This window comes from Cebidichthys violaceus, unplaced genomic scaffold (assembly GCF_023349555.1).
Source record: "Cebidichthys violaceus isolate CVI_PGR_0920_01 unplaced genomic scaffold, fCebVio1.0.p SCAF_9, whole genome shotgun sequence".
Lineage (NCBI taxonomy): Eukaryota > Metazoa > Chordata > Actinopteri > Perciformes > Stichaeidae > Cebidichthys > Cebidichthys violaceus.
Genome location: NW_027176975.1, coordinates 3,773,699 through 3,789,029, shown reverse-complemented (window position 1 = coordinate 3,789,029; position 15,331 = coordinate 3,773,699). Strand labels below are relative to the sequence as shown.

Here is a 15,331-nt window from a genome sequence, read left to right as displayed (position 1 = left end):
ACAGCTGGTATCATACTGATGTGATGGAACGTCTGCTCATGGCGTAACACATGTAAATCAAATACAACAAGGCTATGATACGTTGTCTCACCAGTTACATACACACGTTTCCTTACTTGTAGTCTGTGCTGCATACACTATGATCGTAACATCTACAAATGAGTCGAGGTTTGGCATTATAGATCAACGACGAACGTTCAAATGAGGCTTAAAGAGATTTCACAATATTCAAACACAACATTATTGTGTCACTGGCAAAGTGGTGACTACATCTGCCATCATCACCAGCAGCACCACTACCACCTCCAACAGCACCGTCATCGTGGTCACCGTCACCATTTATGTAGTTATTTCATAATTGTGATGCAGAGATGGTGAAAAGTGCTATAATAAGGTAAACATCTGTGACAAAATGAAAATGTACACAATTGGTTAATGGTGAAAGTTCACAAAATAGATAAAGTTGACATAAATGAACTGATTTCTCGAGTATTGAAACATAAAATCAAAGTAGACTGTATGTGTTAAATATATAGTGGCGAAAATCGAGATAATAAAATCCCGGTTTCTGATTGGTCGCTGCTGAAACGGCCCCCTCGTCATTGCGGAAGTGGAAGTTGTCTAACTTCATCCTGCTGTCTCTTGACAGTCCGGCGTTGCTCTCGTAACCGCCGTGCGTTCAGAAGCAGAGACTCGTAGCTCACAGAGGATGGCTTTGTCTTTCGAGGGAAGGGTCGTGCTTATCACCGGGTCCGGAGGAGGTAGAAACAACTCTCCGTTCACACGTAACCAGACGTTAGCTAGGGCTGTCATCGCTGCTAACGGGTGTTGCTGCTCCGAATGCTAACCTGCTAGTTGCTATAGATTAAGTCGCGTTATGTGAGCCTAGTTATTAAGACAGTCAATGCACGAGTGTGTCTTTTCTTTCCTCTGCGTTAGCTGGCCCACACGTTAAATCCGGTACGTCAACTCGCTCACGTTAAATGCGGAACAAACGTAAAGACCTCAAAGTGAAAAGCTTTGTCAACCTTTTTTTTTTTTTATCAGGGGAACACATGGAGCAAAGTTCATGTATCGCAAATGACAATCACGCCAGTGCAAAGTGTGTGAAAGGTCACACGGTCACACAGCAGCTGTGGTTTGTGTTCATGTGGCTTACTCTGTAAAAGTATGAAATATGCATTTGACCCATGTCTGTCTTTCTTTCCACAGGACTTGGCAGAGAATATGCTCTGGCTTTTGCTGAAAGAGGCGCCTCAGTTGTAGGTAAAGAAAAAAAGAAAAAATCTAGGTTTTCAGCTTCTTTTGTTGTTGTTGTCAAATGCAGAATTCAAATAAAGTGGTAGTGTGTGGGTCTGGTGCCTTGCTCAGGGGAACTGACACACCTCCAGCTCTCACTCTGTACTTAAGCCCATCTGGGGACTTTAATTAGCAACCCCCCCCCCCCCTAAATCTTATTAACAAGCTAGTTTACTATCATAACTTCTTATAGCATTTGCTGCTGACTACAGACAGAGTACAGCAAAGCAGCTGCAGTGATTTTTTTTTTTAATTGATGCTCTGTGACATCAGGAGTCAGAACCTGCAGATTCTTGCTCTAGCGTGGCTCTCTGCCAGACCTGACTGTGGGTTTAGAGGTGTCCCCGGTTTTTGATTTTTGCTTCGGGGGTTGTTCCAATCCCAATGCACAGATGCTCATCTTAAGAGGATTGGGCACCGACCTCGACATGACGGATCCACAGTGACTTGAAGCAAATACAATGTCGTTATGAAAATGTGTTGTTTCCAGTTACGTTTGTCGCAGCGATCCCAGGTCTTGGGAGAGAAAACGGGCATTTAGGAGATAAAATTATACCTCAAAATAGAGCACGGCGTAAAATAAATGTGCAGAGCATTGACCATCGCAGTGTTTTAGACGACACAGTCGCAGGTGTCGGCGTAAATAGTAGCTTTCCCTGATGCCTGGACCGAACCTCCCCTTGAACTCTGACAAGGAATCAGCTTAGCTACGCTCTTCTCCTAACCCAATCACTCGTGGAGAATTGCATAACTCACCCCATTATGTCTTATCTTTTTCTTCTTGTTGCAATAAAGTGAACGACCTCGGGGCAGACACCAAAGGGGGCGGAAAGAGTTCTGCAGCAGCCGATAAGGTGGTGGAGGAGATAAGAGCGAAGGGAGGAAAGGCCGTGGCAAACTACGGTGAGAAGTCTGGACTCTCGTCTTACCTTTTTTTTTTTTTTTTTTTCTTTCCTTCTCTTCTGTCTTCTCTCGCACGTCATTTCCTCCGTCTGGTTATTTGTTTGTCTCTTGCAGAACAGAACAACACTTTGATTAATGCGTTTCATAGGTTGGAAAATGGCAGATTTGTTTGTGAATGTAATACAAAGGTTGGTGCACCTTTTTTTTTTTTTAACCATTTTTTGTTTTTTTTGTTTTTTTGAAACAAGCAATGATGCCCCAGCAATAAATAACAATGTTGCTTTTAAATCAGTGACTCATCATGTATCATTACTCGGCACACTGAGCATCTGAGGGAGGCTTTCTCTGCTACAGAAAGCAACTTCCTCATGAGCCTGTCGGCTATGTTGGTGCGACACTAACTCTGCACACGCAATTTCTATCTACTTTTTATGAACTTTTTTTTTTTTTTTTTTGTTGTTGTCATGCACATACAGATTCTGTAGAAGATGGAGAAAAGGTGATCCAAACGGCACTGGATGCATTTGGACGAATAGGTGAGAATTGTTTTTTGTTTAGCGACTCAATAAATTTCTCTCAATTTTAAATGATTGTTTGGGACGTTATCACTGCAATTTGAACTTCTAACCTATGTTCTTTTTGCCCAGATGTTGTTGTGAACAACGCCGGGTAAGTCCTTTCACTGTAATAATCGCACTCTTTTGCCCATGACCTCTGTTTACATCTGTAGTTCCAATATTAGTGGGAGTGTAGGCCGCTAAGGAGGACCTTAAGTAAAAACCCTCTTCTGCTTTTCTTTGCCAAGGATCCTCCGAGACCGATCGTTCGGCAGGACGAGTGATTTGGACTGGGGTAGATAAACTATTCACGATCTTTACCTTCACTCTGAATAACTCTGTGGATACATTTGTTTATCTACGTCCCTTATGTACAAACAGATCTGTGTGTGGGAGTTTACGCATCAGTTGTACTCTGGATCCGTTCCACAATAATGTGAAACGATAGCAGTGCGTATGTGTTGCGTGTCATATCCTCTCGCGCTCCGTTTCAGACCTGATTCAAAGAGTTCACTTGAGAGGCTCCTTCTTCGTGACTCGAGCCGCCTGGAACCACATGAAAACACAAAAGTTTGGCAGGTGAGGAGCCCTTGGCCACTTATTACCTGAGGTGGATGAAAGCTGGTTGCCGTCTGTTACGTAGGTAGGATTCATTTTTTGCGCTATCCCCAGCAGGCAGACACATTGCTGGACGTTAATCAAGAGGATGTCAGCCTGGCACAAAAAAAAAAAAAAAAAAATGCTGTTTGCTTCAGACGTCAGCTAAAGTACCAAAGAAAAAAAAGTGCCTCATTTTAAGTGGTCTCTTGAGGTTATGCACTCGAGGTAATAAGGAATATAAAGCGCGTCTGCCATCACATTATTACACACACATTCTGACTCCGGCTATACTCACTTGATACCCGGTATTATGTCTAGCTCCATTGGTTTCGAGGTGTGCGATGAACAGAAAAAAAAAAAAAAAAAAAAAAAGAAATCTGCATACATCTAAAAGCCCAAGACAGCAAATTTGAGATGAATATGTAAATCGCCAAAAGGAGGAAGGGAATTACTTTAATATGGTTATGCGGCACTGCAGGTTAATCTCTGAACAATCCTGAGTACTATTTTTTAAATCGATGACTCCACATGAAGCGGCAAAGCTGTCTGTGCGGCATTATTAAAAAAAATTAAAAAAATGAAGTAGTAGAGCTCAAGGTTTTTCCTCACCTCTGGAGAAACCTCTCGACTTCAGCTGATAGTTTAATACTAACGCGAAGCAGTCAGGCGTGCGTGCGGATACGTATCGATCGTGCTTCGAAGGCATAATCGATGGTGGAGATATTTTTGACCTGCCTTGAGGGGGGGGGGTGTACCTGGTGACATAAACAATGGCTGGCCTTCTGGGTCTGAACTGTGCTTTTCCCTGCTACGGCGGTTAAAAGTGTGCCTGCCGAGGTTTGCGTGTTTTGAATTGAAATGAGCCGAAGAAGGTCACACGAGCAGCTGTGCTCCCGTGTAACTCCAGGTAGCAGATGTCCTTCACGTGTGCACACTGTTGGAGCGGAGAGAAGACGGTGACATCGTGCAGAAAGTATCGCCGCGTTGAGCCCAGCAGCAGCTCGTTAGTGACTACGGTTGCAAGTAATGCACTGGGTTTTATATCGAGGTTTTAATTTAAAAGAAACATTCTCCAATAATTATGTGGGGTTTTTTTTTTTTTTTTTTTTAATAATTTCCTATGGGTTCGAAATTCAATCTTTGTGTGCAGTCGACCTAAGCAGAAGCTGAGCGTGTATTAAAAGGTAATACCGGAACAGAACCAAATGAAAGGCAGAGAGGTGAGACTGGGACAGAACAGAAGGCTGTGAACGAGCACACAGCCCGATCACGCTCTGCATCGGGTCCTAGCAACATTTTAATCACGTGTGTTTATGTAGTAACTCCAGATAGTCAAGAGAGGTTCACTCTGTAATTGAATCGTAGACTTCGGCCCATGAAAGTTATTCATTTAAGAAATATTCAACTGTGCCAATCCTCCTGACCCGGTCCGCTGTGGTGCACTGTGACGTGGATCGCTGCTTCCAGTGACTTGTTGACTTGACAGCTTTGTTTGCACTCGGTGCCGTAGCGCCGGCCATGCGCCGTTCGCTGCGTTATTCTCCGAAAACGCCAGAGGGGGCGTGCAAAACAAATCGAAATGTGAAGAATCAAAAAAAGACAACGAGTGTCGACCCGTTGATGCGTCCCTGGACCAGCCGAACGACCGTAAACCAACCGCCACAATGACTGTAATCGACTGTAAACTCGTGTCTCGTATTCACGGACTACTGTATTTGCCTTTTTTGTGCAAGCCCTGTAAAGAAACAAGTCAAGTATTATAAAGAATTTATATAATTTATAAAGATTTGGCTGCAAAATACTTACTCAAATGAGGATTTTAAAGACCTCCTGTTTCTGAAGCATTTAAAAGTGAATTGCCCTTCTTTGTATAATCCCTAGACATGTAAATAGTGCTGTCATCAGCGTACTATTATCACGTGATCGCGCTCAAAGTTCCAAAAAAAATTCTCCGGATGAGATTAATGTGCTGCTGTCTGCTGTGCATACATGCATTTATTTCAGCGTGCACTCGCAGTTTCTTCAAGTCAAATTTACTGTGTGCAGTTATGCAATCAAGAGTGTTATATATATGTGTGTGTGTGTGTGTGTGTGTGTGTGTGTGTGTGTGTGTGTGTGTGTGTGTGTGTGTGTGTGTGTGTGGATGGGCAAACATTACAAGACTAGATGCCTACATATGCATACTCCTGTGTGTTTATGCATGCGTGAAAAGTTTGTACCACTTTGCGAGATTGTGTGTGTGTGTGTGTGTGTGTGTGTGTGTGTGTGTGTGTGTGTGTGTGTGTGTGTGTGTGTGTGTGTGTGTGTGTGTGTGTGTGTGTGTGTGTGTGTGTGTGTGTGTGGGCCCATTGCACCAGAGCAATGCTCGTTACTGACTTGTTGCCCGGGGTTGTCTCTGGCCAGAATCATCATGACGGCTTCAGCCGCAGGCATCTATGGTAACTTCGGCCAAGCCAACTATAGCGCTGCCAAGCTGGGCATGCTGGGGCTGGCGAACACCTTGGCCATCGAGGGAGGCAAATACAACATCCTCTGCAACACGATTGCTCCCGTTGCTGGGTCACGCCTCACAGAGACCGTCATGACCCCAGGTGAGCACAGAGATTAATCAACGGACGTCGGTGTGAGGCGTACCGTGGTGTTCTGCTAATTCATGCTTTCTCACATTTACATTATTTTATTTTATTTTATTTTTTTGGACAGGCCGAAAATGGGCAAATGGATTTTCACCACAGCATTTTTTTTATTTTATTTTATTCTATTTTTTTTTTTTTTTTTAAGAACAGCTGCATAATGTAACGTCTGCGTAATGTTGATTTACAAAAATTTGAGGCAACAGCACTCCCGTTTGACATGCAAATTTTGTCATCTAATATTAAAGAACTGTGGTTTTTCCTCCGTTCCAGCGGCCATGATGAAATCATGCGCCCCGTGTTAAGTGCTTTAAAAGTTTTAAATGTGTCAGCCCTGGATTCAAACAGGCAGCTCTGACCTCCTTTATTTTATTTTTTTTTTACCGTAGGTGTTAGCCGTTCTCCCAAATACTCCCAAAAAGTACGAGTAAGTAAGCGAATGAAAGATTTACAGTTTTCACGTTGAAACGTTTGTCTTAAGACGGCAGGTAATGCGGCGGTGAACACGACCGAAGCTCAGAACGAGAATACTCCGTGTTGAACATTTTATCGAACCAAAAAAAACAAACTCATATCAGCCTTCAGAATGACAAGCGATTTAACAAGGCGATGATTTTTAGCACACGCTGCTGTGTGATTTTTTTTTTTTTTTTACAAGGATCCAGTGAGCCAATAAAGGATGTTTTTTTTTTTTTTTCCCTTTCTAACCAACCAAACCCAGTGTCTGTGAATGTGGACGCAGCATCACGGCGCTCTGTGCCCGCGGCGGCTCTGTTGACGGGGGTATTAAGTGACAAATTAGAGCGATGGCTTTGCGGCCCCCGCTGCGCTGGTCTACGGTAGCATCTGTCACCCTGCGCTGTGCCAACTGTCACAGGATGGCCTCACCTTGGTAAATGACTTGGTTCCATATGTTGGTCTTTCACTGACTCAGGCTTTTTCACCCCCCCAAAAAAAAAACCAAAAAACCAATCTTGATAAACCCCGCAGGGTGCAGGGAGACAGAATGCCTCTTCTTCTACCGCCTTCTTCTTTTATCGATTTTTGAAGGGTGCAGATAGTTTCAGCGCACATATGGTGTCTGGTGTTACATCTTTTAACGGGTTCATGCAGAGGGGAAGGGAAAAAAAGCTTCTGCCATATTTATTATTATTATTATTATTATTATTATTATTATTAATCTGTTTCATTACAGATTCAGAACTTTTTTTTTTTTCAGAGATCACTTTAGGTCCAGATTTTGACCTGGACCTATGTTTCCTCCTGATTAGTGCTATTTGTCCAGCAGAATATTATATTAATAAAGCACACGGATGAGTTTGTGGTAAACAATTCATACTGTGTAAATGATAAGACAGGTATTACTTGGCTTTTTTGTAAATTGAGAGCATGATCATACACATATTGTCTACGTAAATACTAGTTAGAAATCTACAACAACAAGGGTATTTTTTTACTATGCCCCTCCCCCATAATTCCTTTTGAGTAAAATGGCTGCAAATAAACAGCAACTTGTAATGCATGCAGTCTCTGCAGAAAGGGGACAAAAGCTCGAGGCTCGTCTAATAACTCGGACCATATTCTTAGTAGTGTTTTCAAAATAAGCACATTAAGCAAACGCGGCGTCATTTAAACAATACCCTAACCGCCAAATAGAGACACTGAAGCAGAAGCGCCCCGTAGTTATTTAAGACAGATGTGCAGTAAAAAGAAGCTCTTGCTGCGCTGTAGTTATACGTTGTTTTTGTTTGTTTTGTTGTTGTTTTATTCAGAACTGGTGGCGTCTCTGAAGCCCGAGTATGTCGCTCCCTTGGTCCTCTGGCTCTGTCATGAACAATGCCAAGAAAATGGATCACTGTTTGAGGTATGCGGGGGGGGGGGAAAACCAACGCTTTCTTTCTCTTCAATGAGATGGCGTGAGATCTCACTGCCACTGCACTTTCATTTAGCTTTGTATCTGTTTTATCACGGAGCACGGTAATGTAACATTCACATGTTCATCCTCCATAAATAGACAATATATACACGTGTGTGTGTGTGTGTGTGTGTGTGTGTGTGTGTGTGTATATATATATATATATATATATATATATATATATATATATATATATATATTTTTTTTTTACATCTGTGCTCATCTTTTCAGGCTGGTGCGGGCTGGATTGGTAAATGTGAGTATTGTGTATATATTTCTCCCCCAGGGGAATGTCTGTATGCATCTGTGATATTCATTAGCCCCCGGTTCACTACTACTGCATGTGTGGGATTTTCCCGATGCAGTGACCTCTTTATTTATTTGTGTGTGTGTGTCCGTGTGTTCGTGTGTGTGCGCAGTGCGCTGGGAGCGTACTCAGGGCGCCATTGTGAGGCAGAAGAACCAACACATGACTCCTGAGGCGGTCCGGGACCAGTGGGACAAAGTCTGTGATTTCACCGATGCCACCAAGCCTTCGAGCACACAAGGTCAGTGACGGCTGCGTATGCAACAGCCTGCAAGGAGCACATGTGCTGGTGCATGTGCTATATACTGTCTATGCACCCTTACACGTGCATGTGCATTGTCACACACACACACACACACACACACACACACACACACACACACACACACACTTGGATAAGGACCATGCAGTCGATGACATGACGTTACTCAGGGTTGTTTTCACACAGATTTGGATAGTGTCCTCCCTCTAAACCCTGCCTGTCTGCTTTGTTTGACTCACTCGTGCACGTTGAGTCAGAATGATTCAGATCGCGGAACATAATCAAAACCGTCAGATACTTACCAATTGAGTAACTATGCTCATTGTACAGCATGCTCAAAAACAAAAACAAAAAAGATTTTTCTTGTGGGGAAAAAGACCTCTAGCTGTCTACTCTAGCTTGCTACCCCAACGAACTGGTGAAAGGCAGTTTCAGTGAGCACCATGTAATGAACGTCAGAGGAATGATCTTTATTATGGGGCCGTATAGCTGTTAATTGTGGGTGTTTATCTGCAGATGGGGCATAGATACAATTAAAGGTGTAAGTAGCCTGTATGGGGTGGAAGCTCCAAACAATGAATCCAGCATTAAAAAATGAGGGAGAAATAAAAGCACATGGCCAGGGTTGTAGTAGTCATGAACTCACTCTGTACGACTGAACTCTCTGACATCAATTTAGTTTTCAAGCAAGTGAGCCCTTTTTTTTTTTTTTACTATCATCTGTATTTCCAGAGCGTTCGGTAACGCGGAGCGAGGACAACACGGTGTTAGAGATCAAAGGGAAACGAGCCGGCGAACACGATGTTGAGTACGAGCGCGCCTGGTGTCGTTCCCGAAAAGGTCTCATGCAAACGAGAGGGTGGCAAATGCTGATTATTATTTCTCTCCGCCTCCTCCATCGCCCATCGCACATTTGGAAGGAAAGGGTAACGGTGTTAACATTAACCGAACGAGGGCGGCGGTCCCACGGGGGGGCGCTAGCCGGCCTCATTAGCATGACTTTGTAGTGCCTCCTCGTTTGTAGCTCGTTACAGAGACTTGTTGCCGCCTCCTTGTTTTGTGCAGCTGAGTGACGGTAATTAGTGGCTGCGGTCCTCCCGGTCCCTTGTTTCTGTTCCTCGGTCGTCTCCGCTGTCGTCCTCTGTTTGTGTTTGACTGAATCTGCATGTGTATTCACAGCTCGCGTTACCTGGGTGGAGACGTTTCTATTTACAGGCAAACAGAGAACACACACACACACACACACACACACACACACACACACACACACACACACAGAGTGTGGGCTCAATGTCTCCGGTATGCAAACAACGACGAATGTTTGAAGAACAGAGAATTGGTCATTGTTTTATTTCTTGACATGGTGGATCTCAAAGCCGTCCGTGCGTTTTGAAGCCGTTACCGGTTCAGCGTGCGTTTTTTTGATTACATTACATTTTACGTTACATTACAGTCATTTTAGCAAATTTTATCCAAAGGGACTTACAATTCAGTATCTATCGACACACCGTAGACACAGCTACGGGAGCCGGGGATCGAACCACCGACCCTCTGATTTGAAAGTCGGCCCTGCTCTCCACTTAGCCGCGGTCACCCCATTGAGATTCTTATCGCGTGTCGCCATCTCCCTTAAAAGTCTATTTTAACTTTACTGCGATCAATTTAACTTGAGATTAGAAATCTTTTGGAGCCGACGGAGCAACAAAAAAAAAAAAAAAAGTAAATCCTCGCGCTCAGTGCTGCAGATGTTCAGGTTTAATGACAGTCATGATGCGATGATGACATTTGAAGAAGATGAACCGCATATATATACCAACAAACTGTCAGATGTGAGTAGGGTTGGGTACCGAAAACCGGTGCTAATATGACATATGTGCCTACCGGACCGAAACACAACGCAGTTTTTGGTGCTTCCTTTTGGTGCCTGAGCCGACTGGAATACGTTCGGTGCTTCCTTTCGGTGCCGAGGCAAATATGCTCATATTTCTGCAAAAGAATTGCTGAAGTTTATTTATATTTATTTAAGTATACTGTAAACTGTTGTTAACAGTTAATATATTGTTCATAGTTTGAAGTTAAAAAGTTTGAAGCTGTAGTTTGAAGCCAAGTGTTTTGTATTTATTTATATTTATTGTATACTTCAAACGGTTAATATATTGTTCAATTTGAAGAAAACAAATTGCCTTGGCTTTCTTTAATGTTGTCAATCGTCGTTTTGTATGTTTGTTTTTTTTAAAGTATCGGTTCAGGCACCGTTTAGGCACCGGTATCGTTTTAGCACCGGTATCGGGAAAAAACCCAAACGATACCCATCCCTAGATGTGAGGGACCCTAAACTCTCTATCGGCGGCACCAGTAGAGAAATGTTGATTTTACATGTAAACTTCCACATTATTGATAAATCATCACAACTCTATCCATACTGCCTTTTTATTTTGAAAGGGAGTGCACTGTAACTTAACGAGTACATCCTCCAACCGCTGTCGAGGAACAACGTCTGACAGATGAGAATCAACGGGATCATTTTAGCTGCTAACACAATGTTAACCTGTGTTATTTAAGCCATGTTTGCATAATATTCAAGTATCCGTCTCTCTACTTGGTCAGAGACGCAGGTTCCCAACGCTCTGACGATGGATTCTTCAAGGTGTCGCTTCATCTAACTTTGCCGTCTTGTTCTGGCTTGTACTCATCCGTCACCTCTCCACCTTTTTTTTTTTTTTTTGGTATAGAGTCTGTACAGCTTATGGTGTCGGTGCTGTCTGGACTGGACTCAGAGGGAGAAGTGGGCGCCAACGCAACGGCTGCTGCAGCCGCCTCGGCCTCGGAGGTCAATCCTGTGAGTAGAGATGACTTATTGTAAAGGGCGTCTGCATGTCTTCAAAAGTCTTTAGACGATCATTGAATTCATCATTTTCTATCATTTTTCCGCGGCGTATCCGGACCCAGGTTGCATGAATGTGATAAATTACATCATTATCAATTATTGCACTGATGAGAAGTACTTAAAACAATGTTAATCCCGTCCACCTGGCCTCCTCCTCCTCCTCCTTTCACCCTTTGCCTTTTTATCCCGTCATTATTTTCTGGCCTCTGCACCTCACTTCCTCACTTCCTCCACCTCACTTCCTCACTTCCTCATGCTCCGTCATTCCTCCGACGGAGACTTCAGTAGCTGGCGACCGCGACGGTTTGGTTTTGAGGATGACTTTTGAAAGCTGTAAAATGTCAGAGCGTCTCAAACACGCCAACTCATGACTCTTTAATAACCGCCACACTCTACTTAGTCAGGGACGATACTATGAGCGATGCGTCGCCGTTTGTACATTTACGGGAGACAAATGTCGGCTCAGTTTAAAAACAAAAACGGGAATGTACAAAAGACGTGGCGGCACAAATAGTGCAGCGACGGCTCCCCGGATGGCTGCTCCTCCTTCACTGGGTTTCCCCCGTCATTGAATCCCAGATAGTGAACTGGTTGCAGCTCACTTTCGCTCATGTCAGAGGCTGAGTCGCTTGAATAAAACATTGAGCCACAAGTATAATTGTACCGCATGAAATAATTATCCGGAGAGACGGACACAGTTTTCCGTTGAGCCGGTTGTAGCGTGAAATGGTGTGAATGTGTCAGCGGTGTAATCCGTGTTTGTAGTCATACTCAGAGACGACTGAACCCTTTCTTTACTTTGTCTGCGCAAACTGTTACAAAGGAAAACGGCTGATTTAGTTTAATCAATGTTTGAACAGGACGGATGCTTCATTTTGTGCAGCGTGGAGGCTGCTGAGATCGGTTATCGCTTTAGTGCTTTAAAATGTTACTTGACTGGTGTTAAAGTTCTGATGCAGCGGGGGGGGGGGGGGGATTCCACATCTTTCCTGTCTATATCTCTCCGTAAAGAAAAAATTTAAATATATCAATATATCCGGCAATATATCGATTAGCTCATCTTATATATTTCAGAATCTGATCTGTTGGTTTGGTTTTATTCTGCTGTTCAACAACGTAGACATCACCCAAAAAAAAAGACTCAAACCAACGTGAGAGCATGAAGAAACAAAAAGCATATCATGACATAAAACAAACCATAAATCATATTGAACACAATCAAGGTGATAATTTCTCTATCTGCCTATAACAAATGTATTGTTGTTTTGTTTTAAAAGCATTACAACTTCAATATATTACATGGTAAACTCTGCTTTACTTTTTACTTTTTAATCATAATTATACTTACTTTTGGGGACCTCGTGTCTTTAGCATCCTGCGGATCAGTAAGATGATCAGTAAGATGATCAGTAAGATGATCAGTAAGATCAGTAAGATGATCAGTAAGATGATCAGTAAGATGAGTAAGATGATCAGTAAGATGAGTAAGATGATCAGTAAGATGAGTAAGATCAGTAAGATGATCAGTAAGATGAGTAAGATCAGTAAGATGATCAGTAAGATGAGTAAGATCAGTAAGATGATCAGTAAGATGATCAGTAAGATCAGTAAGATGATCAGTAAGATGATCAGTAAGATGATCAGTAAGATCAGTAAGATGATCAGTAAGATGATCAGTAAGATCAGTAAGATGATCAGTAAGATGATCAGTAAGATGATCAGTAAGATGATCAGTAAGATCAGTAAGATGATCAGTAAGATGATCAGTAAGATGAGTAAGATGATCAGTAAGATGAGTAAGATGATCAGTAAGATGAGTAAGATCAGTAAGATGATCAGTAAGATGAGTAAGATCAGTAAGATGATCAGTAAGATGAGTAAGATCAGTAAGATGATCAGTAAGATGATCAGTAAGATCAGTAAGATGATCAGTAAGATGATCAGTAAGATCAGTAAGATGACTCACTGAACTGCTTCAATAGCATCATGACTCCTCCGTACCTAAGATGTGAAGCGATTAGCATCCTCTCTGCTGCGCGTTTGTGTCTGGACTTGAGATTTGGAGCAGAGTCACAATGTACCCTCAAGACAAACATCACCATTGTGTCCTCAGTTGCCTTAGCTCTGTGGTAAGTGTGTGTATTGTGCTACACACACACACACACACACACACACACACACACACACACACACACACACACATGGTGTGTTAGTTGCTTGTGTGACTTTGTCCTTGTCATGGTATTGTGCACATTGTGCTTAAATTACACCACACTGTGCTACTGCTTTGCTTTGCTCATATTTATTTCATGTCACGCAAAGTATCACATTAGCTCCACCAAGGTTAGCATTGCTCTGTCCACTCGCATGTGTTTAAAGGCTTTAGATGAGTAGATCAGTAAGTTCATTGTATTTCTGCGTCATGCCAATATATTTGGTCGTCCTCACAGAAGATTACAACAGCTTGCTGTATGTCATGTACCAAACTCTTATATAATTGGCTGTTTGATCAATTATTTAAGAAGATAAACATTTCTAGCACGCCTAATTTCAAGTAATGTGTACAAACTACAAAAGATATTGTGCATTGAATACCAAAGAAGGAAACAAAAACACGACTTAATACATATTTTTGGGGCATTATTTGCCTTTTTATGTGTATTATAGAGCAGACAAAATGAGGGAAAAGAGAAGGTGGTTAAGGGCCCCGGCTGGGCCTCCATCCGTGGATGTTGTGGTCAACGTTGACCCACAGGATGCCCTAAAAAAAAATAAATCACTTTTTCTACAAGCCTACTTTGTATCTTAAAAAAAGGGATTTTTTTGTGTGAGCGTCATATCTGTTATCAGATGCTCAGTTACAGGGATTCTGGAATGGTCCCGAGAACAGAACGTCTCCCACATCTGCATTTAAGTGTTGTGATTACCGACCAGCTGAGAGGTTGGGCAACATTCAGACAAGCAGTATTGTTTTGATCAGCAGCTCAACACAGGGGTTGATAAAATGACAAATAAGTACCGCAGGACTAGTATGACTTTAATGCTGTCCCAGATGTATGTATGTTGTCCCAGATGTATGTTTATTGTTCCAGATGTATGTATGTTGTCCCAGATGTATGTTTATTGTCCCAGATGTATGTTTATTGTCCCATATTTCTGTCTCATTTAGGACCATCCTTTAGGATAAAGGGGATCTATATGGAGCTAAATCTAGGTCAAAAGTTTTGATCATTTGAAAAAAAAATTTGAACCTGAAAGTTCAAGTTGTGGTTTTTGAAAAAATACACAAATGTATTCAAGATAAAAAATAAGTGAATGAAAAGTTTTTTTGGGTTGAATATAATTTTGATTCAGTTCTGGAATTTTTTGAATAATTTTTTTGAATTTTTCACTTTTATATATATTTGGATATTTGAGGTTTTATATTTTTCAGTTTCAGATTTTATATTTTCAGATAAAAAAATATTTTTTTTCAGTTTCAAATATTTTTTTCACTTAAATATTGTTTTTCTTTTGACCCTGATCTAGCGCGGGGGGCGTGGCATCAACCGAGAGGGGCGTGTCATCATGAGTAACAGCATTAGTGACAGCATTAGTCTTCTGGGTATGGGGGCCAAAGACTAATCGAACCAGTAGCTGGTTCCCTCCTAAGTTTCCTTCAGGCTAGCTGACGCTCACAGTTTTTCCCCGCTGCATTCACATGAATATGGTGTGTAGAAAGTGATGAATCATAATTCTTGCGGTGCCCTCAGCCTTCTTTGTTATGCTGTCACTCATGATGACACGCCCCTCTCAGTTGATCCCACCCCCCCACGCTAGATCAGGGTCAAAACTCTGAACTGAAAAAAACTATATGAAAGTGAAAAAAAGATTTGAAACTGAAAAAAAGATTTGAAACCGAAAAAACATTTTTTTTTAATCTGAAAATAATCTGAAAATATAAAATCTGAAAGTGAAAAATACAAGAC

General features: G+C 42.1%; 1 protein-coding gene across 1 annotated transcript in view; it reads left to right on the top strand.

The window, feature by feature from the left end:
* The first annotated feature begins 611 nt into the window (after positions 1 to 611).
* LOC137866893 (peroxisomal multifunctional enzyme type 2-like) overlaps positions 612 to 15,331 on the top strand; it is a 23,555-nt gene continuing 8,835 nt past the window's right edge. Inside the window, 12 exon segments of the mRNA XM_068703132.1 lie at positions 612 to 761; positions 1,213 to 1,266; positions 2,095 to 2,202; positions 2,679 to 2,738; positions 2,850 to 2,871; positions 3,008 to 3,054; positions 3,254 to 3,338; positions 5,763 to 5,950; positions 7,765 to 7,856; positions 8,139 to 8,163; positions 8,327 to 8,455; positions 11,209 to 11,315. Coding sequence (XP_068559233.1) covers positions 710 to 761; positions 1,213 to 1,266; positions 2,095 to 2,202; positions 2,679 to 2,738; positions 2,850 to 2,871; positions 3,008 to 3,054; positions 3,254 to 3,338; positions 5,763 to 5,950; positions 7,765 to 7,856; positions 8,139 to 8,163; positions 8,327 to 8,455; positions 11,209 to 11,315 — 969 coding nt within the window. The 5' untranslated portion in view covers positions 612 to 709.